Source organism: Mustela putorius, unplaced genomic scaffold, assembly GCF_011764305.1.
Source record: "Mustela putorius furo isolate JIRA1106 unplaced genomic scaffold, ASM1176430v1.1 tig00000407_pilon_pilon_pilon, whole genome shotgun sequence".
Classification (NCBI taxonomy): Eukaryota; Metazoa; Chordata; class Mammalia; order Carnivora; family Mustelidae; genus Mustela; species Mustela putorius.
In genome coordinates, this window is record NW_025421373.1 from 6,304,996 (window position 1) to 6,332,703 (window position 27,708).

General features: G+C 44.7%; 1 protein-coding gene across 5 annotated transcripts in view; it reads left to right on the forward strand.

The window, feature by feature from the left end:
- The window catches only part of PDZD2 (PDZ domain containing 2), a 349,162-nt gene that overhangs the window by 109,710 nt on the left and 211,744 nt on the right, over positions 1–27,708 (forward strand). For 4 of the 5 annotated variants that reach the window (XM_045079443.1, XM_045079442.1, XM_045079441.1 and 1 more), the window contains exon 2: positions 15,437–16,277. In XM_045079443.1, coding sequence (XP_044935378.1) covers positions 15,802–16,277 — 476 coding nt within the window. In that variant the 5' untranslated portion in view covers positions 15,437–15,801. Of the gene's footprint in view, positions 1–3,574; positions 3,704–15,436; positions 16,278–27,708 lie in introns of those variants that run through there. The other variant, XM_004738069.3, reaches the window with a different exon arrangement.

The following is a 27,708-nucleotide window of genomic DNA, read 5'->3' on the forward strand; positions in this document are numbered from 1 at the left end:
TAAGAAGGAAGGAGCTGGCTTTTCCCTCTACTTGCATAGCCAGTGTGACCAGAGAAAAGCAAGAAGTCTACTTTGGGTCTCTGACAAGAAGGCCATATTCGGATGCCTGGAGTGTGAGGCAAAGGACAGAACCAGTGTGAATAAATGGCCCCTCTGTTGGGGAAGCCCCCAGGCCTCACCAATCCCTGGAGTCATCTTTGACTCCTGTTCTTCTCCATTCCCTGGCCCACCAGCCAATTCGCATGGGGTCTAGACTTGTCCACTCAGCCTCTGAAATGGCCCAAGAAGCTGCCCCATTCCCACTGCTCTGGTCCAGGTGGTCATGATATCACGCCTGAGCTATGAGGATGGTCTCCCATCTGGTCTCCTTGCTGTCTAGTCTCACACAATCTGTAGACATCCCATCCGGATCCTTACACGCACATGCGCACACATGTATCCACACATGCATACTATTTTCTGAATCAGTAAAGTGTGTTCATAAACATTTAGAAATCCAGAAATTTAGAGGTGAAAGACCACACAGATTTACTTCCAGGAGATGAAAACAATGATCGTTTTCGTGACTGCCCTTCAGAGAGATTGTTTTCACTCTTTGACCCAATTGACATGCAATCGAAACTACTTCGTGACCTACTTCCTCTCCTGTTATGTGAGCATTTTCCCATGTTGATACTTTTCTAAAATGAAATCACCTATCTGGTTATACCATCCCCTCACTTAAACTATTAAATAAATAAAACCGCCACCAACCAAAACCTGTTGCCTCCATGAGGAAGGCCAGCGGATTGGGAAGGAAGGGTTCAGGAGGGAAGAGCAGTCATCTGTCCCAACCTTCACATTAATCTCTCTCCCCCACCCACCACCCAGCACCCTGGCGCACCCTCCACACCACCCCTTTTGCCTGTTGCATGAAAACACGACCTACATGTTTGCTCTGAGAATTCCATATAAATTGACTTGTATAAATGACTTCCACCTTATGCAAGTCCCACGTCCCACGTCGTGAATTCTTTCATTCCTTGAGATTTATCTTATTTAAATGTCTTTCCTTAGGAAAACTGGGAATGTCTGGAGGGCAAAAAGAGAACTTATTCAGTTTGTATTTTTAGCAGCTCGTGGTAACGCCTGGCACGGGGTGGTAGGACTCAATAAATATTTAGGGAATGAACTGGCCTTGATTTGGTATGTCTGTTTTCATCCTCTTGCCAGTTTCACGTGTTTGTTTTTATTAGTGTCCATGATTAATCCCTATTATATTTTCTTTTCACCCTTCACTCTGTTTCGGTCTTGACATCCTGAAATTAGAGCCCCTGGCTTGGAGCCATCCACTACTTTAGTCATGTCTTTGCTGGTAGATTGAAGATATTGTGAGTTTCTCGTGGCTCTACTGTACCATTTAGAATCCCTGAGAAGCAAGCTCACTTTTTCAGAGTCAACAGCCCAGAGTCCGGCCTCCAACTCTCTTCTGAAAAGTTGATTTATAGGTTTATGGAAATGTTTGCAAAAGGAGAAGCGAGCATGTGTAGAAAGTTTCCAGAGCAGGAAGTCTGCCCTCAAAGCCAGGGGGTTAGCTCAACCCTCCCTGGAGGGGAAGGTGGCAGGAAATGCAAGCACCCGAAGGTGGAGAGGGGAGGAGCTGGCCCAGGCTCTGCCCATGGGCTGAAGGATTCTGCACCTTCAAGGTGTCTGAGGGACTCTGGCCTCTACCTCCACCTCGGCCTGTGCTCCCCTCAAAAATGCATAAGGTAGTTCAAACACCATGTGCTGTTTCTTGGGGTTCTTAGGCTGCTTAAACAGGGAGATTTTGTCAGAGGGAGGAGTACATTTATTTTCAACACTTTGTCAACAAACATTAAACTAGACCTGTTTTTACTCAGACTCATAGGAAAGGGAAAGCTAGTTCAGTTCTCCTGTGCTGAGAAATAAGAACGCACACATTTCTGCCTTCTGGAATAGAAATAGAGGCAGGTACATTCACGTTTACTGCAGCAAATCTCCAAGGCTTACATCAGCATGTCTGTCTTTGACATTCCCTTTTACTCGAAGCCCTAAGCACAGAGCCACATCTCTAACAGGTTGTTTTCTGGATGCCAGTAACAGAAATCCAACCCAAACAGGCATCCATAGAAAGGGTATTCAGGGTATCCACAATGTCATCAAGATGTCAACTTCATTTTCCTTCTCAATGTGCCATCCTCAACATTAAGCTTCATCTTAGGCTGGTATCAAGAGGGCAATTCTGGACATTGGACTCAGCCCTGAAGACACCTAGAGGAAGGAAGAGAGACCATTGCGTCTGGGCACTTTCTCTTAGGAGTGAGGAAAGGTTTTCAGAAAGACCCCTAGAAGGCTTTATTTACCTCATGACCTTGAGCTGTGTTGGGTCACCTGCCCATTCTCGAAGCCACTGCTGGCAAGGGAAGGATGTTACCATTGATCAGCCCATCTTCAGAGCTGAGACACCTACTGCCCAGGGAAAGATGGATGAATCTCTGAGCAAAAATCAGAATTGTGCTAGGGGGTGAAAAAGAGGGAATAGATGCTCTGCAGACAGTTCACAGTTCCCTTTATAACTCAAAATAAGCCGTAGAATTGGTTGTATATATATATACACACTCTGGTGATTTTCAAACTGTTTTGAGCTATGCTATTCAAATAAAATTTTACCCAGAAAAAGAAGCAAATATGACTGATGAAATCAGAGCAGCTGTGATTGTAAACCCCAGGAGGCTGTGGCTCTAGGATCATACTTTGACAGTCACTGGTAGAGTACTCCTTGAATTTAGATCGAACAGTTTTCTGTTCCTTGTCTCTGTTCATCCTTATGACATCCTTTAGTTGTATTGTGTGGGACAAGAGGTCAGCTGGTGAGAGAGGGCCAGGATTCACAGAGTCCAGGCAAGCAGGGGCATTCAAGGAAGGGAACTAGGTTGGGAGTAGCAGATTTGGGCCCATGAGACCAGAGGCTGAGATGGCAGGGAGCCAGGAAGAGAAGCTCCTCCGAGTAGGGTGGTGAGCTCTGGTCCCAGGGCTGACTCATTCACTCTCTGCCTGCATGGTGTGGGTGGCCGTGGCCCATGGGTGGTATTTGCATCCAGGAGGAAGTGAAAGGCTTGTCGAGGCAGGAACACAGGTGCTGGGTGGGATTACTTCACAAATGGCAGACGGGGAACGCAGGTCAAAGGCTCTAAGAGCTTCATTTTGGGATGGGGTAGATGTAAGGTTACCACATACAAAATACACAACACCTAGTTAAGTTTGAATATCAGATAAACAATGAATACAATTTCAACATAATAGTCCCAAATATTGCATGCGACATACATGTACTACAACATCCTACAAAAGTCGAGATATACTAAAACATTACTCATTGTTTATCTGACACTTATATTTAACCGAGCACTATATATTCTTATTGGCTAAATCAAACACCCCTACCTGGGTGGGAAATGAGGGGCCTCCTGAAGCATCAGGAGCTTAGAGCTGATTTTGTTCCCTTGGTCTCCATTCTGAGTCACTGAGTAGCCAACACCTCTCGTTCTACCCAGTCAATTCTGTCATCAGAGAAGCTGGGTCCCAATGGAGGAACCTGAGACACTTGTTATCAGTGAAGATACCTGAATGCCCCCACGGCCTCCAGGGATCCTGAGGCTGAACCCAGCCTGGGAAGACTGCTTCAGCTTTAAAGTTCCTGAGGGTGAGGATGTCAATTTATTTACTGCGTTCAGTAAATATTTGTTGAATGAAGGAGTGAATGAATGAATGACTCCTCCCTGAGGAATCCAGTGTTTATCTAGTGCAACCCAGGAACCCCAGAAGCCCAGGCGTCTTTCTTTCTGTTTCTCTTCTGGTCTTGAGACCCGTGGGAAAGACTTGGGTGGAAGGTGTAATGGCAAGTCTTGGAGAACAGTGGGAGGGGAGGGTCATGGCAAGACAGGGCAGGAGAGAGCAGGGCCAGGACGGGAGCCCGCCACGCAGGGGGCGAGAGCATCTGCCCGGGGAAGTAGGCCAAGTTTTTAATCACCCCCTCGGGCAGAGAGACTTGCGATCTCAGGTTGAGAACAGGTCTAGTGATTTTCACAGGATTCCTTTACAGTCCAACTTGGCACGTGTTCCTTTGCGGAGGAACCATCCCAGACCTGCAGTCATCTGACCAGGGTGCTTAAAGCCTGTTGGAAATGCTTCAGTGGAACTTGGTGGGTGGCAGGTAATGGCCATTTTGCTAATCTTGGTAATTTCCCAGATCTGCAGGATATTGCCCACATCATCTACTCAGCGGGCCTAGCTGTGTAAAGACCAGATTGCTGTCCTAAAGCTTTAAACCCATAATGGATCCAACTGTCTAGTTTTCCCCATTTAGACATGCTCCAGTGCCTACATTTTCCCCAATACAGAGAACTATAGAGTCTTTTTTGAAAAATTCCAATTTCCTATTTCCCTAGCAACAGGCTCTGCCTTAATGGCCGAGAACCTGCTTCCAAGCTGAAGTGAGTTTTTGCCGAGTGACGTCATGGATGCCTAGTGCTCTGACTCTCCACTGAATCGCAGGTCCCCTCTCAATCTGTTCCCCCATCTGTGTAGCAGGGATGCTGCCACAGGGCCGTGGGGCTCTGGGAAGTGCTAGAGCTTTCTGGAATTCCAGCAGCATAAGGCTCCTCAGCAGGGCTCCAGGTCAGGAGTGGTAAGAAGAACATCAACTCCCCTCGGCTTTTCCTTTGTGATTTCAGCTCTGTCCCTCCCATCCTCGCCTCCCACAAGCTCCCACACACCGTTCTGAGCACACTCTGGAACCATGCATCAAAGCCATGCTGCCGAGTGCCTGCTTCGTGACCACTCTTTGGTCTCCTGTGGTTTTGTTAAATCTGGAAGGTGTCATTGGTACTCCGGGACAACGGCAAGATCATCCCCACAGCCCTGAACTTAGAAACAAAGAAGACAAGTTGATATGTGGAGAATGAAGCTAGTACACAGATCGTACGCCGTCGAATACCCAAGTTAAGAAACTTTCTGCAAAAACATAGAATCCAAAACTCGAATTATAGTAATCTTAGAGAGAATGGACCAAAATGTGATTAGGCCCGTAGTTCAGAGAATTAGAATCAACACTTGCTGAAGTTACAGTATACAGTTTGGAGAAAGGGACAAGAGAAGGAGAGTTAACGCAGAGAACAGAAAAGAAGACCTCCAGGAGCTGAAGTTAAGGATACCTCTTCGAGTGCTGTCTCGTGTAGGGGAGTCTCAGCTAAGCGAACAGGTTTCCTCTGCAGAGCCCCGGCTGGGATGGAGAGCAAGAGGGGGGCCAGCTGGGGCCCTCGTGTGCCCCCTGCTTCTCCTTGTTCTGAAGCTTGCCTTCCTTGGCATCCTATCCACAGGGAAAGCAGGCATTGAGCAGGTCAATGCCAGTACCCTGCCCGCATCATAATTGCATTTCCAGTTGAAAATTAATGAATTAATTCTCTCACTGGTAACTATTTATTTACACCCGAGAGGCAGACATTCTTTCAATGTGCAGACCGAACTCATGTTTCTGAGTCTGGAAGCCAGAAGACGTGAATGAGGGAAGTTGAACAAGATCAGGGTGACCTTGTGGCATCTCCCTGGCCTACTGGTGGCCTTCTCTGGCCACATCTTCTATTTTTGCACCTGCTCCCACACGGTGATGTTGACATGGCAACAGCAGGATGTTAGGAGACCGTGCGTTTATCCTTGTCCTTTCTTCTCCTCTCTCAAGGTCATCCCAGCAGTGCCCAGGTAGAACCTCCATTTGATGATTTCCAGGCTAGTTCCTTTCAATTTCAGCCATCTCTTGTCTTCTTTTCTCTCTACTTCGTTTCTCTCCTACCCCTTTTAACAGCCAAGATGGCACAGGGGGTCCGTTGAGAATGTGGGCACTGGTCTATCACACTCCTTCGAGCCTTCCTTCTCCTTGGTTCTGGTCTCCTGCCTGGAAGAGGACAAGTGAGGATTCTCTTTTCTCTCACTCCTATGACTTTGACTTGCTTCTCATGACCAACAGCTGAGTCCTTTCCCAAAGTGAGGCCCGGGGAAAGGGGATGCTCAAAGAGGAGGGTGGGCTGTGCTCCATGATCTTTTGGTTTCCTCTGAGAATACTGCCTCTGCACCAACTGCTCCAGCCCTGACTCCTGGAAGCCACTGGAAGGGAGGGAGTGGAGGCTGGTCTCTACACAGGTTAGGCCCTTGCCAAACTGGAGAGTCTGTGGGGCCTCAGTGGAAACACCGGATTTCCTCTTGTATCACCACCACCACCCACCCCCCGCCCCGGCAAGTTGCTTCCCCCTTCTTGAAATCTTGTGTGTTTGGGAGTTTTTTTTCCTGCTGTTCCAAAGAGCTTTTATTCAGTAGGATATATTTCTTCTTGTCTTCTGGAAGAGCTGAACTGTGGTTATAAGCACATGAATGTAAAACCACCCCAGGGCCCCCCTTCCTCCCTTTGTCTTGGCAGATATTCAAAATCTGATAAAGCAATTTGGCCCATCTCTTCTGCAGTTTAAAACTTCCATGTGTTGCCTATATGTTTCTACATGAGGCTAGCAACTCCCTCTTTGTCTTGCTAACTCAGCTCCAAAGTCCAGGAAAATGCTAGAACTGGAGAGAAAATTAGTAGAACCCCTTCATTTGGCAGATAAAGAAACTGAGGCTCAAAGATGCTACTTGACCTGCCTGGGGACCTACAGCTAGCTAACGGCAGAGTGTATTTCTGGCTATGATAAATATTTGAATCATTGCTAATTAATGATGAAGTCAGACCCTGTGCAGTTACATGCTAAGAGTTTAAATATAGTGAGTAGATTATTTACCCAAAACTCTAAACACTAGAAGCAGCTAAACAGAATAATTGTTCTGAAAGAAATAACAGTAAAATACTGTAAAATAAGACTTTTTTTTAAAGACTTTATTTATTTATTTGTCAGAGAGAGAGAGAGCACAAACAGGGGGGAGTGGCGGGCAGGACAGACAGAGCAGGTAGAAGAAGCAGGCTCCCTGCTGAGTGATCCCAGGACATGGCCTGAGCCCAAGGCAGGTGTTTAACCCACTGAGCCACCCAGGCACCCCATAAGTCTGCATTTAAAAAAAAAATAACTCAAGTGGGGCAGATTGGGAGTGGGAGATACAGGCTTCCAGTTTGGATAAAAGGCATAGCGTAGGGAATCTAGTCAGTGATTTTTGCAATAGGGTTGTGTGGTGACAGATGGTAGCTACACTTGTGATGAGCATAGTATAAACAAACTATAGGGAAGTTGAATCACTACATTGTTTACCTGAAACTTATGTAACATTGTGTTGTCAACTAGACTCAAAATTTTTTTTTAGGAAGCTCAAGTATAATCGAAGAACTTCTCATGCCTGCTGTATATTGGTAATATGGTCAGTAGAATTGCGGATGACAGTCATGGCTGCCCAGTCCATACAAAGTGGACATGATGGTCGCATTAAGATGATCACATTTAAATGGGCATGCACAGTGACTCATGATTATGGTGCTGCTATCATAAAAGTTGTGACAGTCTCCTTCAAATATCTATGTGAGATAGCAACTGTTTCAAAATATTAGATTGCCGTTTCACAAAATGTGGCTCCATAAATGTATGGAGTTGCATGTTATTTGCAAATTGAGATCCTGGGGCACCTGGGTGGTACAGTTGCTTAAGTGTCTGACTCCTGGTTTGGGCCCAGGTCCTGATCTCAGGGTCGTGAGATCGAGCACCACATCAGGCTCTGCACTCTCTGCAGAGTCCGCTTAAGATGCTTCCTCCCTCTCCCTCTGCCCCTCCCATTTGTGCTCTCTCTCTCTCTCTATCAAGTAAATAAATAAAATCTTAAAAAAAAAAAAAAGAGATACCTAAACTCCAAAAATATTATTAATCCAGAGCTGGCCACAGTTTGACATTCTGAGTGTAGAGTCCTAACTTCAGTTGTACAAACTTATTTTGGTATTTGAAGCCACCACGAATATATTTTAGCAGTAACAGAAATAATTTATGGTGTTCATTTTGGTTTTCTGTTTCCCAGATTTTTTTTTTTTTTTTGCATTCGTCATGATAGAAAACATGCATGATGTTTCATGAATTTCTGTTCATTCCTCTTTTTTGTTATTTGGACAAATAGTCCATGTTTGATGACATACAATATCTTCAAGTATTAGCTTCTCAAAATAGCTGCCAGATCAATATTTTTCCTTTCATTTCTTTTTCCTTTCTTCCTACTTTTCAAGGGTTATTAGACCCAGAAACCAAAGGATCTTTGTCTTGTCTTGATATGTATTTCTCTCTTCTTTAAAATTGAAGACTGAATGTGGTAGTCCCTGAGGTCCCATCTAGGTCCTCATCTTCTGCAATTTATATGGGAACATCTCTTTCATCCCCTAAGACCCCATGATGGGTCTTGTAAAGCCTCACTTTCCAGAATCCATCATATGCCCACAAATGTACCATTTCATGGCCCTTCACACACTTTAGTTAACAATCTTTTGCCCAGTGGACCACAGCCTCCACAGGGCTGTTCATCATTTCTTTTCTAGCTTAGCATAATCCCTGCCACAATTGACTCTTGTTGCATGAAATAAAAGTTAGATCAACTTCTGTCTCATAGGCACAGCCACTGGTGTAGAGTCAGCCATGTAGATAGTTAAAAATTAGCCACTAGCTTGTTCCTAGCAAACATAAGCCAACCTAAAGGAATCAAAATCATTTGTATTTTCAATGTTTCTCAGTCAGTTGTGGGTTTTTCCACAGCATCGGGGGCTGCATAATGGTGCTAGCAAACACTGAATGAATTCATGTGTGCTTTTAGGTCTTTCAGGGGCAAAAACATGCACTGTTGCTGTTGTTGTTGTAGTTGTTTTGGTGACCCAAATCAAGGTAGAAACTTAATGATAGCTACTAATTGACAGAGTAGCAGGGCTGAGGTTGAAACACTCAGGATTATATTCTGGATCTTGAATGTGAGAGTAAAGAGTAAATTAAAGCAATGTATTCATTAAGGATTTTGTTTACCTATAACATATTGTCTAATTAACAAGGCTTAAACAAGGCAGGGGCCCTTTTTCTCTACTGTAATTAGTCCATAAGGAGAATGTTTCAGGTTGGTACAGATGCTCAAGGCTGTTTGCTTTATGGTTGGTCAAAGATGGCTGCCAAAGCTCCAGCCATCACCTGCATTTTAAGCAAGAAAAAAGAAAGAGTACCCATTATGAAAGAACCCTTCTGAAAACCCTACCAAATGACTTCATAGGCCAAGACCGTAGGTTATGGTCATCCCTTTCTGAAGGTGCACTAAGCACCTATTTTTGTTTTTTAAATATTTTATTTATTTATTTATTTATTTATTTGACAGAGAGAGAGAACAAGCAGGGGGAGCAGCAGATGGAGAGGGAGAAGCAGGTTCCCTGCTGAGCAGGAAGCCCAATATGGGGCCCAATCCCAGGACCCCAAGCTGAAGGCAGACACTTAACTAACTGAGCCACCCAGGTGCCCTGAAGTATGGTTTTTTGACTGGATATTTGTTCCTTAAGCACAGATGGACTTTTGTTAGGAAGAGGAGCGAAGAAATATTATGTAGGCAGCTAGCCACAGTTCCCTTTTTTGATTACTCAAACATACCCTTCTTTCCATGCATGGGATAGATTCCCCGTTTGCAAGGGACTTGGCACCCAAACCCCATCCAGTTAGTCTATCAAGATTAGAGCCCTGGGTCTCTGGGTGATATGTGGTCCCTTCCATCAGTTCTGGATATAACTCCTGGTGACTAAGCCCTGACACATTTAACCTGCAATACTAGAAAAGATATAGAAGAACTATAACAAGAACTTACATTTTAAAAAGGAGGGATGGAAATAGAGCAGTTACTCTCCAGTAGCAATGACCAAATCCTCAGAAGCAAGAACAGCAAGAGTTCAACCCTCCCTCTTGTGGCAGGAGCTCCTGGTCATTGCCCTCCATGGCCCTCTTCTCTCTCTGGGAGATTATTTCTCATTCATTGTCTTCCATGGCCACACCTGTGGTAGGTTTGGAAAGACAGCCTTTCTGGGGGCTACACACGTTACCGGTTTCCTGTAGATGTGAATTGCCCAGGGAAGGGAAGGAGAACAGAGTTATGAGATTGCTGTGGGAATTGAACCATCCCAGGCTGTTCCAGACCAGGTTTGGGTTTGGCAGTACAATTCCCCAACAACTTCATAGGCTCCTGGTCAATTCCTAATGATTTGTTTTCTTTATTTCTAGCCTATGAGGTGTGCCCATCCCCTAAATTTTAATGTAACATATACTACTTAATGGGCACTGTTGGAAGAGTTGGAACCATGGCTTCCAGTGGGGAATCACACCTCTGGCAACAGGCTTATACAGCCTCTGTCCAGGTAGGGTACCCTCTACCCCTTCTGATAAAGCACGTTTTCTCAGCCTTGCAGGGTCCAGAATACCGGTCTTTATGGCAATTTAGATTTTAGACTGAATGTCCAGAGTACCTTCCTCAGGGGCACCTTGGTGGCTCAGTCAGTTAAGCATCCAACTCTTGATTTTGGCCCAGGTCATGATCTCAGGGTCATGAGATGGAGCCCTGCATCAGGTTCCATGCTCCGTGAGGAGTCTGCTTGAGATTTTTCTCCCTCTGCCCCTCCCCACACACTCTCTCTCTGTGTCCCTTAACCAAGTAATTAATTAATTAATTAAATGAGTCCCTTCCTTAGCAGAGTGGTATTTCTTCCCATCTCACTTGCTGGCTCAGAGGAGCTCTAGACTCTGCTGAGAATGACAAGTTATCTACCCATATTCTAAAAGTTTCCTACCATCTTCTCTAATACCACAGCCTCATCAACACATCAATGACTTTCCAAGGTATAGCAAGTGGCACTTTAACAAAATATTTTACATTAAATATCTAGGGTCACCTTTCCAGTCTGCAAATATCCAGGTTCTTTTTTTTTTTTTAAGATTTTATTTATTTATTTGACAGAGAGAGAGAGAGTGGGAGGGGCAGAGGAAGAAGCAGACTCCCTGCTGAGGAGGGAGCCCAATGCGGGGCCCGATCCCAGGACCCTGAGATCATGACCTGAGCCGAAGGCAGACACCTAACCAGCTGAGCCACCCAGGAGCCCCAATATCTAGGTTCTTGACATCTGCTTCCCTCCCTTCTTTTCTCATCCTATTCCATGTTTTAGATTCTATTACTTTTCATCCCTCAATTCTGGGTATCATGTTGTGTTATTTGTTTGGGGGTTAATTTGGCTAGTTAGCTGGATTTGGAAAAATCCAAATAACAATGATTAAACAACATGGGGATTTATTTTTTCTTTTCATTTCTGTTCTGCTCGTAAGTAATGCCGATGGAAGCCCCATTCAGCAATCTCTACTTTCATCCCATTGGCCAGAACTATGCTTTATACTATCGAAAGGCCGAGTTTTAGTTGAATATATCATGCCCAACAAAATGAAGGGAAAATGAGGGAATGGCTATTAGATAGAAAGTCACTGGCTTCTGACACAAGGTACCTATTTATTTGTTATGCGATGCCCATTGGTGGTAATGGAGCAGTGGTTACAGGACAGATCGAAGTCTACATGGCCAAATCTGATTAGACTTAAAATTAGCCTCTTGAGGCTTTAATTAGCCACTCTGATTTTGTCATTTATCTGAGTTTCCAAAAAAGGATATACTAATAATATCTCCCTACAGTATTGTTGTGGCAATTAAATAAGGTAATCCTTGGAAAGTGCTCATATAGAACAGTGTCTGAGTGTGATTATGCTCAGAAAACATTAACCATTATCGAGTGTTGGTAAAAGTACGGTCAGAAGCCTTTGATTTATGGAGAATGAGACAATAGGGAAGCATCTAGCTTAGTGGGGGCATTTCCTCCTTGTTCTCTCTTTCGTAGCCACGCCTATCCCCATGCCTATCCCTAGGCAGCCAAGCAGGCTCTCACCTTTACACTTGCTGCCCCTCAGCAGGGAACAGCCCCCCCTACAGAGATTCTCTCATCTCAGCCCTTCACTTTGTTTTGGTCTCTTCTCAGATGGCCTTTCTTAATCCCTTCATATCTCCATCATTCACCACGCTCTGATGCTACCATAGTTCTCTTCATAGTATCAATACCCATCTGACATGATAGTATTTTATGTTTACTAATTTGCCACCGTCACAGTATAGGCTTCATGAGGCTTTGTAGGAACATTGTTTGGTTTAGGACCCTGCATATGACAGGCACTCAATGAACATCTGTTGAATGAATAGTAAATATTTAATCAACATTAGTTTACTTTCAAAATGTGAGATTTTCTTTTACTGGACACAAATAAAAAATAAAATAAAATAAAATGTGAGATTTTTTAAAAGTCAAAAGAGGAATCTAGTCCAGAAGAAATGAAAACTAAGGAACTTGAAACTTAGCAGATTTCAGAATAGGAGGACATCGTGAATTCAGGAGGGAGTTCGTACGAGACAGCCAAATGTAAATCTGTCTTTGAATAAGGTCTGGATAAACCTGAGGACCCTTCTGTGCACCCCTCTGACAGTTTCAGGGTTTAGCCTTTGGGTTTCAGGTGACTCTGGGGATGACTTCGGTCAGATGATTGGTTTCACTTTGTTTGGTGTTTCTCCATCTTTTGCATTATTGTCCCATTCTCCTCACCCTGGAGCAAAAAACTGAATTTAAATTCTACTACAAAATATTAGATACTAAGGGGTAAGATTCTGTCATATAGAATTGAGTTATGCAGGCGGACGCTACCATTACAATATCTAAGACTTGTTGGCCTCCTCATTCCAGAACTACGTTTCACCCCCTCGTGGGTGATATTGCCCTGCTGGACACGCAGAGCGTAGCTGAAAGAGGACCTGAGAAAGATGGTAGATTCTAAACGCAGTATCAAAATCTGTTAAGAAGCATTCATTCTGAATTTTGAATGGCTAAGGCTGTCAGCTTCAGGCAAGTCAAATTTAATTTAAATTATCATGGCTGTTTGCTTTGAGATGGGACTCTAATTGGAGAATTACATATGATAGATAAAAGTGACCTGGAACATTCAGCGGATCTTCATGTCCACAAACTCTGCTCCTGTTGAAATTGATCTTCAAGATGAGAAGCATTTAGACCTCAGCACAGATCAGCCACTGAGGGATATTGGTACTCGTAACTATTTGCAGGTTTCTCGCCTGCTGTATCTTCTCTAGGTCAATGTTTTGTTCACTGGGATGTTTCCTTGGATGTTGTGAAAGAACCACTCATTTTATAGTATTGCAAAATTGTGTATTTTTTCTTATGGTCAGAGTCATCTCAAATCATTATAGTAGATTGAAATGCTTCTATGCCCTTGGTTACAGAAATAGGAGAAGGAGTTGATAGAACAGGGGGCTGGAAGGATTACTGGAAAATTCCCAATGACAGGTATGGAATTCAAAAATTATATAGCCCATGAGCACCAAAATAAGACTAGATGACTTAAAATAATTTTTCCTGTTCTCAAAATTCCTTCCCTGCCTCCACAACATTCCAAGCAGTCAGGATGATGTCTCCTGACCCTGGTCCAAGGTGAGCCAGTCAGCTCAATCAGCTATGAATCCCTTCAGGGCGAGGAATTGGCCTTATTGATGGTATATTTTCAGTGCCAAGTTCAAAGCCTGGTTCTTAATTGATGTTCAGTAAATATGTATTGAATGAATACAATTCGACAGCAAGAAGAAAAATTCTCTAGGGTTTTCTTTAATCAGGTTTATTTAAAGAGCAACTTACCTAAGATATTTACCCTGTTTTCATAGATATGGGACCATCTGAACTGTGACTAATAGCCTGAATCATTGACCATTAATATTGTGATTTAAATGATATTTTAAAAATTGTTTTAAATGATTGAGAGTGTAGAAGTTGATGGCACTGTGCTGGGGTAGGGAGTACACCAATGAATGGGACACTGTCACTGTGTTTGAGGACCTCACTATTGAGTTGGACAGACCTTGGAGGTCACTTAGCGTAACTTTCTCATTTTACAGATGAGAAAACGGAGACTCATAAAGATTGCTAGGCCTGATGGAAAATGTTTCAATTTATTCATAAGATTTTAATATGTCTGTGTGGAGTGACTTTGCAGTGAGAGGTGTTACTTATTTTGGCCAAAGGGAACATTCAGTTTTTGTACATTTATGGATTATCTTTTCTTTGATCTTACATTTCTTTTTTAATAGGCATATGATTATGTAGATGATATTTGCTAAGCTTTTGATTTATTTGGAACCAATTAATAGCCGGCACTCGAGTCCTTTGGAAGCTCAAAACTTGCTATATTGGAAATTTCTTTACGGTGACTGAGTAATAAGGTCGTGTATTATTGACATGGCTTCTGACACCTCACCCATTTATTATTATTCCTTGTTAAATCACTTCCTGAGAAGGCTAGAGAATGTTTTCCATTTTAGATGCCATAGTTTATATTGACTTTCTCTGGGAGAAAGTGAAATTCAGAGAAGAGAATGAAAAGAGTCATTTTTCTGTGTTTACGAAGGATGGAGCTGAAAGTTTCCTTTGGTGGATGGGCAGTGGAATTCAATTAGCCTTTCATTGTGGGGACGGATTGTGTGCCAGGCCCCGTGCAGAATTCAGGGGGCTAGACGGGTGCCAGCTCTCATAGGGGAGACCTGCCTCCCGCAGCTAGCAATGCAGGGGGGATGCATCAAGGGTGGTCAAGGGCGAGCTACGGGCGGGCCAAGCCTCCTCACCTAGAAGCATGGAGAAATATTTCTTTGGAGGAGATAGCTGTGGGGTTGGACTAAGAGTAGGTCAGTCCCAACAGTTAACCAAAAGAGAAGCAACTAACTGTACAGTGCATAGGGACTCAATCCCCTCTGAGGCTGCGTGATCAAGATGGAATGATGGCTGAGCTTAGGAGGGTCTTGTCCTAAGCCAGAACCTGAATCTCTCTGTGCTATTAATTGGCTCTTCCTCTTCCGAGCATCACTGTTAGTCCTGGAATGGAGAGACTTCCTGTGTATGCCATTGAGCTGATCAAAGCAAATGGACGTAGATTTTAACTTCCTAAAAATGTAACCTCTTACATGTGCCTTCCAAGGAGTCTTTCATTTGGCCTCCTGGGTGGAGATGAGTTTGATGGGAGTTGTTTTAAAAAATGTCCTCTTAGTTCCCTGATGATCAGGAAAACTTCCTGGAGAAAGTCATTGTTCCAGAGGTTTCTGTCTGGGGGAAGGGTGCGTATGAGTGTGTGTGTCTTTGTATCTGCGTGTCTGTGTCTGTCAGTACGTCTGTGTGTACAGGGTGGAGGGATCTTAGCTGGGGAGCGAGGAGAGGCATGAGTTCCCTGGCTCACAAAAGCAAACATAGGCCTTCTGTGTTACAGGAGGCCACGTGGTATGTATCAGAGGGCTCACTTTTGTGACCGAGATTTTTTGTTTTTTCCTCTTCCAGGCCTGAATGGGACCAGATGAGGTCATGCTGTGGCTGCTGGAGGAATACTGCATTTCCTGGTCGTTTGCACGGGCCCTGCTGTGAAGGGAGCCCCACGAGAACTCGTCAGACGCTTCCTTCCTTCTCTTGCAGAACGCTCCAGGCCCAGCGGCTGTTCCCCTGTTGCTCTGATTGTGTCCTGTCCTCCCCTTGCCAAAGCAAACAGCCCGGTCTCGAGTAGGCATCCTGTAGGCTCATCTGCCAGCCTGAACATGAACACAGGCAAAGCCGATGACAGCCAAGGTTCCCAAGGGACATGGGGCCTTCCGGGGTCCAGCCCGAAGGAGCAGGTCCTCTCATGATGTTGGCATCTGGGAGTGAGCACCATGCCCATCACCCAGGACAATGCCGTGCTGCACCTGCCCCTCCTCTACCAGTGGCTGCAGAACAGCCTGCGGGAGGGCGGGGATGGCCCCGAGCAGCGGCTCTGCCAGGCGGCCATCCAGAAGCTGCAGGAGTACATCCAGCTGAACTTTGCCGTGGATGAGAGCGCTGTCCCCCCCGACCGCAGCCCCCCGGGGATGGAAATCTGCACTGTGTACCTCACCAAGGAGCTGGGGGACGCAGAGACTGTGGGCCTCAGTTTCGGGAACATCCCTGTTTTCGGGGACTACGGAGAAAAGCGCAGAGGGGGCAAGAAGAGGAAGACCCACCAGGGCCCTGTACTGGACGTTGGCTGCATCTGGGTGACAGAGCTGAGGAAGAACAGCCCGGCCGGGAAGAGCGGGAAGGTCCGACTGCGAGATGAGATCCTCTCCCTGAACGGGCAGCTGATGGTCGGAGTTGATGTCAGTGGGGCCAGGTGAGTGGGGGAGCGCCAGTTGGCGCAACGGCTGGACGGGGGACCCCTGGGGCTAACCTACGTCTGCTGCTCCAGTCTGTAGCTACAGAGGGTTATGAGACCGACTCTGGTAAGAAGCCAATGGCATTTATCCTCTAAAGGGAAAGTATTGTGGTATTTGTATTTTTCTTTTTTGCTTTGTTCTTTCTTAGAGGACTCAGACTCACTTTTCTTTTTTCTTGAAACTTGGGTTAGAAATAAAATAAAATGGTGCATGACACAAGAGTATGTGAAATGTCGCTTTGCGTTAGACCCTCTTCCACTCAACCCAGCATCTCCCCCCCGGTTAGAGCACCAAAGGTTGGGTCCTGGATATATTTCTATCTGCCCATCGCATGCCACCTTATGGACTCTTAGTCCAGAAGTCCCTTGAGATGCTTAGAACTGTCTTTGGACCACCAGCCACCCCTGTCCTCGGCCCCAGTTTCCCCGCCTGGAAGATCCACTTGGGTGATGAGCATATGTCTGTTTTTCACCTGTGTGGCCACCCATCATGGCAGTAAGTCATGGCTGGACTCTTGTTCCTCAGGTGGATCCGAGTCCCCAAGACCACCCTCAGCGATTTACTTGAAGGATTCAAAGGACTTCTTGTACAGAAGGGCTCAATTCTCCCAGCAGTGACTTGTGACAACATCTGTGGAGTGTTGTCAACCAGGAAAGCACATAACCTTGGCATCAGGGTTTTTCTTGGGGGTGAGTCACCCAGACATGGAGTCCCATGTAGCTGGCCTTAGTTACTCAGTGTCTAGTTCTTCCATATTTCAAACTGATGCCACATGGCCAGTTGACCCTGCCATAAATCACATTATTAACATAAACTATCTGGTATCAGGCAGAATATTCCAAGGGTATAGAGGTTACCTCTTAGGAGTTAGTCAAGAACCAGTTCTTTCTTTGGACTGTACATGGGTTGAATATCCCATATTTGCTGTGTTAACCCTTTACTGCACACCAGGGTTTTAGAAACGGTTATATATGGAAGATAGAAGAAAAGAGAAGTTTGAAGATATTCTGAGATGCGTAACTTTTGTCAAGCCTTCAGGGGCTCATGTGGGGAGTGCTCCTATGTCCCAAGAGTAGAGAATCATAGAAAGAGGGTCACCTTGAGAATCATGGTGACCTTTCATTGAGGAAGAATCTAAACCAAGGAGACCCTGAGGGGAAGAAGCCAAAGCAGAAGTATCTTAAGTTTAATCTTCTCCTTCCCTTCAGTCTTCTACCAGAGCTTTACATTAGCAGAAACCAGCTAGAAGCCAATGGCAGGGGAACCCATTGAGACTGTCCATATTTGTCAACCTGGGCTAAAGGGCAGGGTGGAGAATGGTGGAGAGTGGACATGGAGGGGCAAGAAGAAGTCATCAGGCTCATATGCTGTGTTCTAAGTTGAAGTGAGCCAATGCGTGGAATAGTCCTGGCCCAGGGATGGCTGCCGTGTTGTGAGTACTTACTCAGCAGACTGCCATCAGTATTCTCTTTGGGTTTCCTCTCTGACTGAAAAGATATCCTGGCTTCTAGCTGGGTCCTGAACTGGTAGTTATTGGGAGAAGCTTCATTTTCAAGGAAGGGTGTTGAAGAGAAAGGATATTATTTAAAATTAGAAATTGTAGTTAAAAAAGAAACAGGACTGGACACTATAGTATTTGTTGGTGTTGAGAAGGTGATTCCAGTTACTGGTGGCTGGGTCCTCAGGGTTAGAAGCAGGGATCAACATGGAGTTTGAGGCAGCCCTCCCAGAGCTGCCCCTGAGAGCAACTGTCAGCTTTGAGGGGAGCTGCTTTGGATGCAGAGGTAGAAGGAAGATCAGGGAGGGGACAGCCAGCAGGAGAACATAATGGTCAAGAACTCCAGTCTGGAACCATACAGCTAGTGCTACCTCCTCGGGCTCCCACACGTACAAGCTGGTTGACCTTGGAGAAATCATCCCTCTTAGCATCGGATTCCGATGCTGTCTGTGACATGGGAATGGGGACACTGTTGATCCTATGACTACATGATGCAATAATGCATATAAAGGTCTCAGCCCTGTGTTCAGTACATAGCTCAGTAACACATTAGCTTCACAATGACTGTTCTACATGGACAGTGTTTGGAAAGACCGGGAGTTTCTGATCCAAGAGGTTGCTCGAGTCTTTAGGATTTAGAAGACTTTTTCCATACTGGATAAATTTCCTCATGTCTGTTGAGGAAGCTCTTCCCATTGCCTGCTTATGGCTGTGGAGTCTTTACGAGGCAAAGTTCTCTGTCCCAGGCTCTGAAAGCAGATGTGACCCTGAGAAGGCTTTCCAGCTGCCAGGAGAAGATTCTTTGGTGATTTTAATTTATTCCTTGGAGGGAGTGATAGGATGATATCCATTTTTTTTTTTTTCCAAAGAAAGAAGATACAGAAGAATAGAAAGGTGATGGGCCCGGGGTCATGACAGAAAGTGGGAGGGAAAACTAGACTCCTTAACGGAGGCTCCAAGGAGGGAGAAAATAGGTGTGGCGGGGGAAGCAGTAAACTGAGTCTGGGATTCTGGGTTCTCACCACGGGTCTTCTAGCCATTAGCTTTGAGACCTGTGTGTAAGTGCGTTGGGATGATGGACTGAGGGAGGGAGGGAGGTGGCCTGCAGCTGCCTGTGCTCACATGTTAGGAGTGAATCTCTGAAACATTTCATTTGACCCATCTGAGCTGGTTTTATCATTCTAGAAGCTCACAGAGGTGAAGCAATGTTACCGTGACGTCACAGTGATAACTGGCCAAGCTGAGAGACTCAGTCTCTCTCTTCTGACTCAGCTGGGAGTGGTACCTGATTCAGCACACCATTCCACTTCTGTGTGCTCAGGAAGAGAGGCTCAGATGGATGTGGTCAGCGGGCCTCTGGACTGAAAGAGCTAAAGCTGAGGAGCTTGGAGAGTGGAAATAGGAGAAAGGGTCGGGGAACAGGTCTGTAAGACAGCTAATTGTTATGCCTGGGTGTTGTCAAATGTAGAGCTGGGATTTGTTTTAATCAAGTATGGTAAGACATGCGGATAGGAAAATGCTGTTCATAAAGGGAGAAGTTTATACTCACAGATCCCTAGAAGCAGGAGGAACGTCACACCACACAGGGCTACATGGAGAAACACCAGTGTCAGTCAGGAGGCAGGGGGAGAAGCGGGGAGAGCATGGCCCAAAGCCTTTATTGGGGTTTTCAAGTTTTCAAGGGAAGGTTTGGGCGAAGCATGGTAGCTACTCTGAGCAATCTTGGGATTTGGTAGTTTGAATAATTACAGCAGGTTTCTGAGCTATAGGATGGTCTCTGGTTGTCTAGTGGCTCTCCCAGGGGGACTTAGAGGCAATAGTGTCTTGCTGTATGAGAGTCTGACAAAGGAGAGAGTTGGGGTGTGGGCTCTGGATTGGTGGATTTGTGTATCAAAGGCACACTCTCAGGGGAGTTGTTTGCTATTTCTAGGAGTTGGCTAAGTTCTAGGAGGGTCAGTCTCTCTGGGATCAAGGTCCCAAATGCTGGAACATCAAGAATACAGAAAACAAGGAAATAATGGTCAGTGCCCTGGGCTTCTGGAAATTTTCCACAGCTGAGGAAATAAATCTCCCAAACATAACTTTCTCACTAGTGAACAGTCCTGTCTCTGAAATTCCTCTCTCTGATGGTACAGTCACGTGTGATTACTGGATGGTGAAGATCTCCCCAGAAGCCACAGAGATGCAGGGGTGATAGAAGGAAAAGGCCAGGACCCACGGGTTGGTCTTCAAAAGAAGTATGAAAGTGAATCAAGTAATGAGGAAGGACTCCCAGAGTCCTGGGCTCCCAATACTCATAACAACCAAGAGGTTAACAAGACAGAAGGAGACTAAGTTCAGTTTTCCAAGGTTCCCTGCCTAGTTCTCTGGTGCAATTATAAGAAGTACCTTTGGTTAAGCAGTTGCTACCACATTCTGCCATCTACTTTCTCAGTTTGGACCTATCACAACTCTATAAAGGATAGCTTTAGATGAGAAACCTTGGCCACAGAGGCCATGTAACTTGCCCAAGGTCACCTAAGGAAGAGACAGAACCAGATCTGCTACCATGGTCTGTGCTCCTACCTCCTGTGCTATACTACCTCATCTCTGCCCCAGAGCTAGACACAGGTCCTTGCCACATGGTCTGGGGCTGAACTTCACAGATGGTATTCAGCTTCACAAAATACTCTGCAGTCTAATGGCAGACACCAGGGAAGAAAATGACTAGAACACTCCAAGGCTTAGCCCTACCTAAACTGACAAGGAAAACTGAAGCCCCTCCCCCAATCTTATAAAAGGAAACCCAATTTTAATATAGAATCTTTTTGGCAAACATATCTACGCAGAACTTTAGGACTAGAAGCACTTTGAGATTAAGTATCAAGGCATTTAAAGTGTTTTTGAATGTTCTCAAGATGCTCCTTTTCACTCTGTAACTGGCTAACAGTTTCCTTCAACACTAAATTTTTCCACATACCTGTGTAGGTTTTGTCATAAAAACTGGTGAATACAAATTAGGGTTTTGTAGAGACCCCAGTACTGCAAAAAGCAACCTCAATTAATGTGTATCCCCTAACTTGTAAGCATAAGATCCCAGGTGTCTGTGTACTAACATCATACCCCACCTACCCCACCCTACCAATACCATATGTTAGTTGTCCACACCATCACTTGGAATTATAGTATGAGGCACTCTTTTGGGCAATCCATTCTGTTCCTTCTCTTGAGTTTGATTCTGAATTCAAAACTACCTTAGATGATGTTGTGGTTTGAACCGTGTCTCCTAACCACACCCACCTACCCCCCACTGCTAAATTCATACTGTGAGGTCTTAAATCCCTGGTACCTCAGAATGTGGCCTTGTTTGGAAATAGTGCGATTACAGATGTAACTAGTTAAGATGAGGTCATCCTGAAAGACTAGTAGGACAAATCCAGTAGGGTAGTGTCCCACAACAGATTTGGACACAGACATGCCCCCAGAGAGAGCACCAAGTGAAGACCGTAGTTACGTTGCCACAAGCCAAGGGAAGGATCGGGAGCCAGGAGAGAGGCCTGGAATGGATCCTGCCTTGGTGCTTCAGAGGGAGCATGGCTCTGCCAACACCTCGATCTCAGACTTTTAGCCCCCAGAACTGTGAGACAAATTTCTGTCACTTGGGCCATTTGGTTCATGGTCCCTTCTTATGGCAGCCCTGGCAAAGTAATCCATTTGGCATTTTGACCCTTGTCACCTATGGCTAGTCAGTGATTTGGGCCATTTCCTCCCTGACAAGAGTCACTCTGGAAACCAGAGAGCATGGTGGATGTTTTCGGAAGAGGGCACTGAAAATTGTGGGTGTGTTACGCGTGGGAGGAGCTGGTGCCAAATGTGGAAGATGAGGTCGTGGCTTGCTTATTTTTAAAAATTAGCCTAGAGTCAATCTGTAAACTTCATCCCCGGGGGAAAGAGCAGAGAACTCAGAGCTACGGGTTTGACATCCTTCTGCACCCCAGAACCAGTTCCAAGAGTAAAGTTGTGACTGGCCTCAAAATCACAGGCCCCACTCTGCTTTCTCACTGGATGATTCTCCTCGGGTCTGGAGTTTGCCTCTCACCACTCTCCGCTGGCCCCTGCGGCTTTATTCTTTTCAGTGGTAACAGCCCCATCTTGCAGGCACAGCTGGTAGCACACAGAGGAAAGTGTTTGTTTGCAAGCTCTTATCATACCTACTCTAGGGAAGATGGGATTTTTCTGGAATGTTCTATTTACTTTTGTTTGGTGGAAGGAGAGCTGAGAAGGTTTTTCAGATGATTTCCTACAAGGAATACTTTGTAACCCCAGTCCCTCCCTCCCTCAGCCAGCTTTCTATAAGTAAACCAGATCTGTTCCCTGAGGACAGATTGTTCCAAATTGGTAACAAAATATGGAATTAATTAAAACATAACCCACACAACAAAACAAGTAGCCTTTTCTGAAAAGTAAAAGGGCCCATGTTTCACTTAAAATGTGTTTTCCAGGATGTGAACCATGACTGGACTTTTTTGTACATTAATAAACAGGAGAGGAGCACAGTGCAAAAGAACATGGAGCTCGGAACCATGGGCCTGGCTTCCAGGCCTGCGTGTCGGCTGTGTGACTTTGGGAGAGTTGCCTCAGCTACAGGAGTCTGACGCTATTTCCCCAGTAGGGTCATTTAGTGGATTGGATAAGATGATTTAGTTAATGTACTGAAGAGACATCTGGCATATGGTAGATGTTCAGTCAAAGCTAACCTTTAACAACCATCCTGGTCAGCCTCAGGCCATCTGAACCCAGAGCACAGCGTTCAACCGAGAAGATACCTTTGAGTTAGAGGGACAGAGGAGAGCTTCAGACCTTACCATGTACTCAGCAGGAAAGAGAAAGATCCACAGCCCCGAAACCAGGGTGATATCAAGTACTAAGCAACTGGGAAGGCGTGGGTACCCACCAGGCAGAAAGGGTGCTGATTCCTTGAAGGAACAGGGTTCTGGAGCCAGAGTGCCCCTTTGAGTTACCGGCACATGATAAGTCTTTGTGACCCCAGGAGACAGGTCAGGGTGCTGAGCTCGCTGGAGGGCCCAAGAGGCTGTGGGCAATCGGCCAGCTAGCATAGGAACATTATGTTACGTCCTGGGTGGGCTGAGTATCAGCCCTGACCACGAGTAACCTTCAGCACAGTACCCTTTGCCTTTAAATTGTGCCTAAAATTAAATTTAGGGTTGTTACAAGCTCAGGCTCTGGTTACCCATAGCAACCTTGAGTTCTCTCTAGGTTATAGCAGATTTTAAACAGAGTGTCAAATGCTGCTAGAAGGTGTAACTTGAGAAATGACTGCAGGTAGTGATGTAGGAGACACAGAAAGGAGGAATTGCCAATTATACCTTTATAATATGGTCTCTGGGGCCATTCAGCATGAGCGTCCTGCCTACCTGAATATGCCTAAAGGCACCGGTGCTCTATTCAGGACTGTATATATAGTAAGAGGTGACATCACGATGACCTAGAGACATTGAGGCAAGGTTAAGTTATATTCAGCTTCCTGTTGAAGAAGCTGAGAAGCGTGTAATAGACTTTAGAAAGATTTCCATTACAGACGGCTAGAAGGAAAACAAGTTTCAGCATTTAAAATTCAATTATCTGGAAAACTTGTCATGTAGAACAGCCCATTCCCCAAGGATGCCGTGGAAATGAAGCATTGCAGGACCTTACGTTTGTGCCCACTTCGTTCTTAGCCTGCTTTCCCCAGAAAACATGACTTGTTTCTGGAAGGAATCCCAGAGTTCATTCAAGTCCAACCAAGAAGGAAACTGAGGCTCCAGGGCATGGCTTCTTGGAGTCTAGGACCTTCTTCAGAGAAGAGCAAGGACTAGAATTCAGGGCTTCTGACTCAAATTCTAGAACTTTTTCTTCAGCATTGCAAACAGTAACCAATGAAATTAGATTTGTTTTTGTTTTTGTTTTTGCAGTTGACTGTTCACAGTAAAAACAAATAGGAAATCAAGTTTTTCTACATATTTCTATCCCATTCTCTAAATGGATGGTAATTATATCTACAACCTTCCGTCTCTCAACAAGAGTTTAACATAGCAGCTTCATGAATGTATTATTGATGGCCAGCTGTTGGATTGGACAGTGGGAGCTTGATTTCCCTCAGGTCTTCAGAACGATTTCTGGGCAAGACTGTGGAGAATCTTCCACTGTTGTCTGCCATCTTGTGGCTGAAGTCGAGCACGGTGCTGGGAATTTTAGTCAAATTCATTATTCATTAAGCTATGTGGGTTTCTCAGCTGTGCTGTTAGGATGGTGTTTTCAGGCTTTAGGGCTCTCTCTAGAATGGCAGCATCTGAGCCATCCCTGAGCAGCAAGTGACTCAGGTGCTATCTCTCTCCACTTGGTGCCTGGTGTCCTCATGCTGTCTGCAAGAGATACCCATCCCAGTTCCCCGTGTGTCCCCTCCTAACACTCCCAGCCCTGGCCCTCGGGTCTCACACATGAATTGTGATCTGACCAACCCACTGTGCTAGGCTCTTTGTGATGGATGGTGCAGGAAGCTGGCCTTCCCCAGTCTAACTCAACCCTCCTGAAATCAGAAAGCCTCAAGGAAAGTGAATAGCAGAGCCATGCCAAACACTACACTGGCCACGGGGGTGGATTTTTTGAGAAAACTGGCAACTTTGGCACATTCTCACTCACAGCCCACAGGTAATGAATGTCCAGAGCCACTTAGAGAGCAGCGTTTCAGGGTCTGCTTTGTCCTGGGGGGGGAGGGGGATTACACAAAAGGAGACACTTTCCATGATTTTTTCCAGAGCACCATCCAGAGATGCCTTCCATGTCACCCCCGTGCCCTATTCTCCTCTGGTACCCCCACCAGAGCCTCCATGGGGTGACTGACTTGAGCCGTGGGAGATGGAGAACCCAGATCTCTCACTTAAGACACCGGCTCTGAAACGTCTAGCATTACTTTTGGAAGTTGTCGTAATTGTAATCGTGTAAACCACAAAGAGAAAAAAGACAAAAGCATCTTAGTGTGATGGCAGTGTTACTGGCCTGACGTCAAGCCCGTTTCTACTCCCTGGGGGCTCCTGGGCCCTTGTCAGCCTTTTCTTGACTTCTACTCATTTTTTAGGTCCAGGTATTAAATAAGTAGTAAGCATTTTTATTCTCTCACTTTGAACACCAGATGCCCTTAAATGACTCTTGAGTCCTTCTTTTCCAAAAGGTTATTCAATTCCAAGCTTTGGCACCTGTTTTGGCCCTGGTCCCTTTCAGTCTTGTGACACAGATGCAGGTAACACATGGCTGGGCTCAGCTGTTCATAATCAACCTGTTTGCCATGTACAGAGGTTAAAAGGCTTGAAATTCCTGTCTTTTGGCATCACCTGTGGGTTGCTGCCTCCTCCTGAAAGGGAATAAAATCTGGTATTTTCAGGACCCAAGTATGTGTGTGTGTGAGTGAGTGTGTATATACACACTCACACACACACACACACACACACACACATCTTTGGTACAATTTATACTAAAACATGGGTTTTAATAGATATATAGGTTTCTTCGTGGGATTCTTCTTTGAAATCTGATCTTCCTCCAAAGATTTTGAGGGGTGAATTTGTTACCCTATATTTAAAATGGTTGTGAAGATGTGACTCCTAGTGGCTTTTTAGATGATCAGGCTTTACCTTTGTTGAAATGCACAAAGCAACATTCAAAGGTGTGAACATCCGGGTTCTTTGCATTTCACAGCCCTCGAAGCCTGGAGGCAGGGACGTCTGCTGTGATCTAATAGCCGACTCACCCCACAGTTACCTCGTTCAAAACTCGCTCCTCACCAGAGAAAGGATGAGTCTATCATTTACAACGTTTCCTGGACTGAAATTTAGCCCATTTTCTTTTGCAGAGGGGAAGGGAGACAGAGGGCCAGGCTGTTTCCATAGCCAAAGTGCATGTTTTCTCCGCCCTTGGGCCTGACTTGAGGGTTAGTCCATTTAAATGGGGCCAGGGTTAACTAAGAAACTTTTTTGACTTTTGTCATCACAGATAGACTTTCACAAACGTCCCTAAGGGAAGCTGAACTATTATGGGGAGAAGAAGGAGTGGGCGTTCTTAAAAATTCAGGCTCTGTTAAGTACAGGTCTCTGTCAAATTGCATGGCAAGTCTTGAGGTTTTTTTCTGACTCAAGAGCTTTATTTAGTCCAGATGTCCATTCCTGTGAAGTCCTTGTCTGACCCAGCAGAATGAGCGGAGAGGACTTGAATGGTAGTCACTGGAAGCGGTTCACGCTTTGGAAGATCTGTTGCCCAGTGGGATGCCCAGGAAGATCCATGAGATAGGTAAAAAAATTATGAGCATCCCAAGATACATTTTTTAGCTTAAAAAATAAGAAGTTGAACTTCACTAATATTTTAGATACGGTTGACACTGGCATCCTTATTCAGTTCATATATCAAAGGGTCCTGTGTCCTGTGTGGTAAGTGATTTGTCCTGAGGGAAGAAAGGATGATCCACAAAGACCTCCCCCCACCCCCCACTGCCACCCTTCACTGAGTAATTTACTTTTTGACTTATTTCAAGGAATGACAGTTTATGTAGTCTCACTCAGTGAAATTGGTTTATGGACAAAATTATTTCATTTTAATTAAATCAAACTTTACCAAATGGACAGGTAAACTAAAATTCTTCAAGGGAAAGAAAAAGAGTATTAAGAGTAATGTAGTTATAAGCCCACCATAAGAAAATGGCTGGGTTGACCCTTCTTACCACTGGTATAGGCTCAGCCACAGTATGTGGTAAAACCATGACAATCTACTCAGACTGACAAGAAGTCAAACAAAAAAATTAAAATTTGAAGCTATAAGAAACAATGTGAAATACAAATTTCTAGCCCCATCATTAAAAAAAAAATCTCGCTGTATGTATAGATTGAGTCTTGAGATAATACTTAATGATGGTATGAGGCCATCATAATTAGGAAGATATTTAAAATCATAAATTAGGAAGACCCACCACATGAATAGAAATAGTTTAAAATGTTTTAGCGATGTTTAAAATCATGCCATACTAAATCTAGTCCAGAATGCTACTAAACTGAATATTTAAAAGCCTATCTGGAATTTTGTTTAGTTTGTTTCGTTTGTTTAGTTGTTTTAAGGCAAAATGTAACATCATTAAGAAAACCCTCATTCTTCCTATTGCAGTCAAAATAGCGAAAATAACCCATGAGAAACAATATAACTGCAAAATAAAATGCCCGATTTTGTCAGCAAATTCTGTTGGAAGATGCACAGAAACATTGCTCAAATTTTAAAGAAACAGTGTGCAGTGTGGGAGGTTTGCTAGGCGGTTGGAGGAAAGTACTGCTGTTTCTCACATGTTCCAAATAAGGGTATTTGCTTGATTCTGTTTCAGTAATGAAATGGAACACCTACTTATTTGTGAGTCACTAAAGGAAAGAGATACCAAAAAAGATATATTTTCAAAAGTCAATGACTTTGTTAGTTAAAATAATGTTTTATGGGAAAATTATGTAAGGTAACAGCTGCTTTAACTAGAATAAAAAAGAATTCAGAGTAAGCTTACAAAAATAGGCCAGAACAAGAAATTGATTCACTTATTGGTCCTGGGAGAGTTAACACAGCAAAGAAGCTAGAAGTGAAGACAGAAGACGGAGATGCCGGCAAATGTCATCGGTATGGTTAATGTTATAAAAATAACGACCTTTCAAATCAGTTGGATTTTTACTCTTCTCTGTAAGGAGATGGGGGAGAATCATGAAAATGTTTTGCCAGAGAGAGGTCTGATGTTTATCTCAAGGCACAGCACTTAAAGTCCTCACACTTAAAGATGACAGTGTGCTTTCTCCTGTACAAAAAAAGACAAGTGTTTGAAACTGGCCCACCTCTTG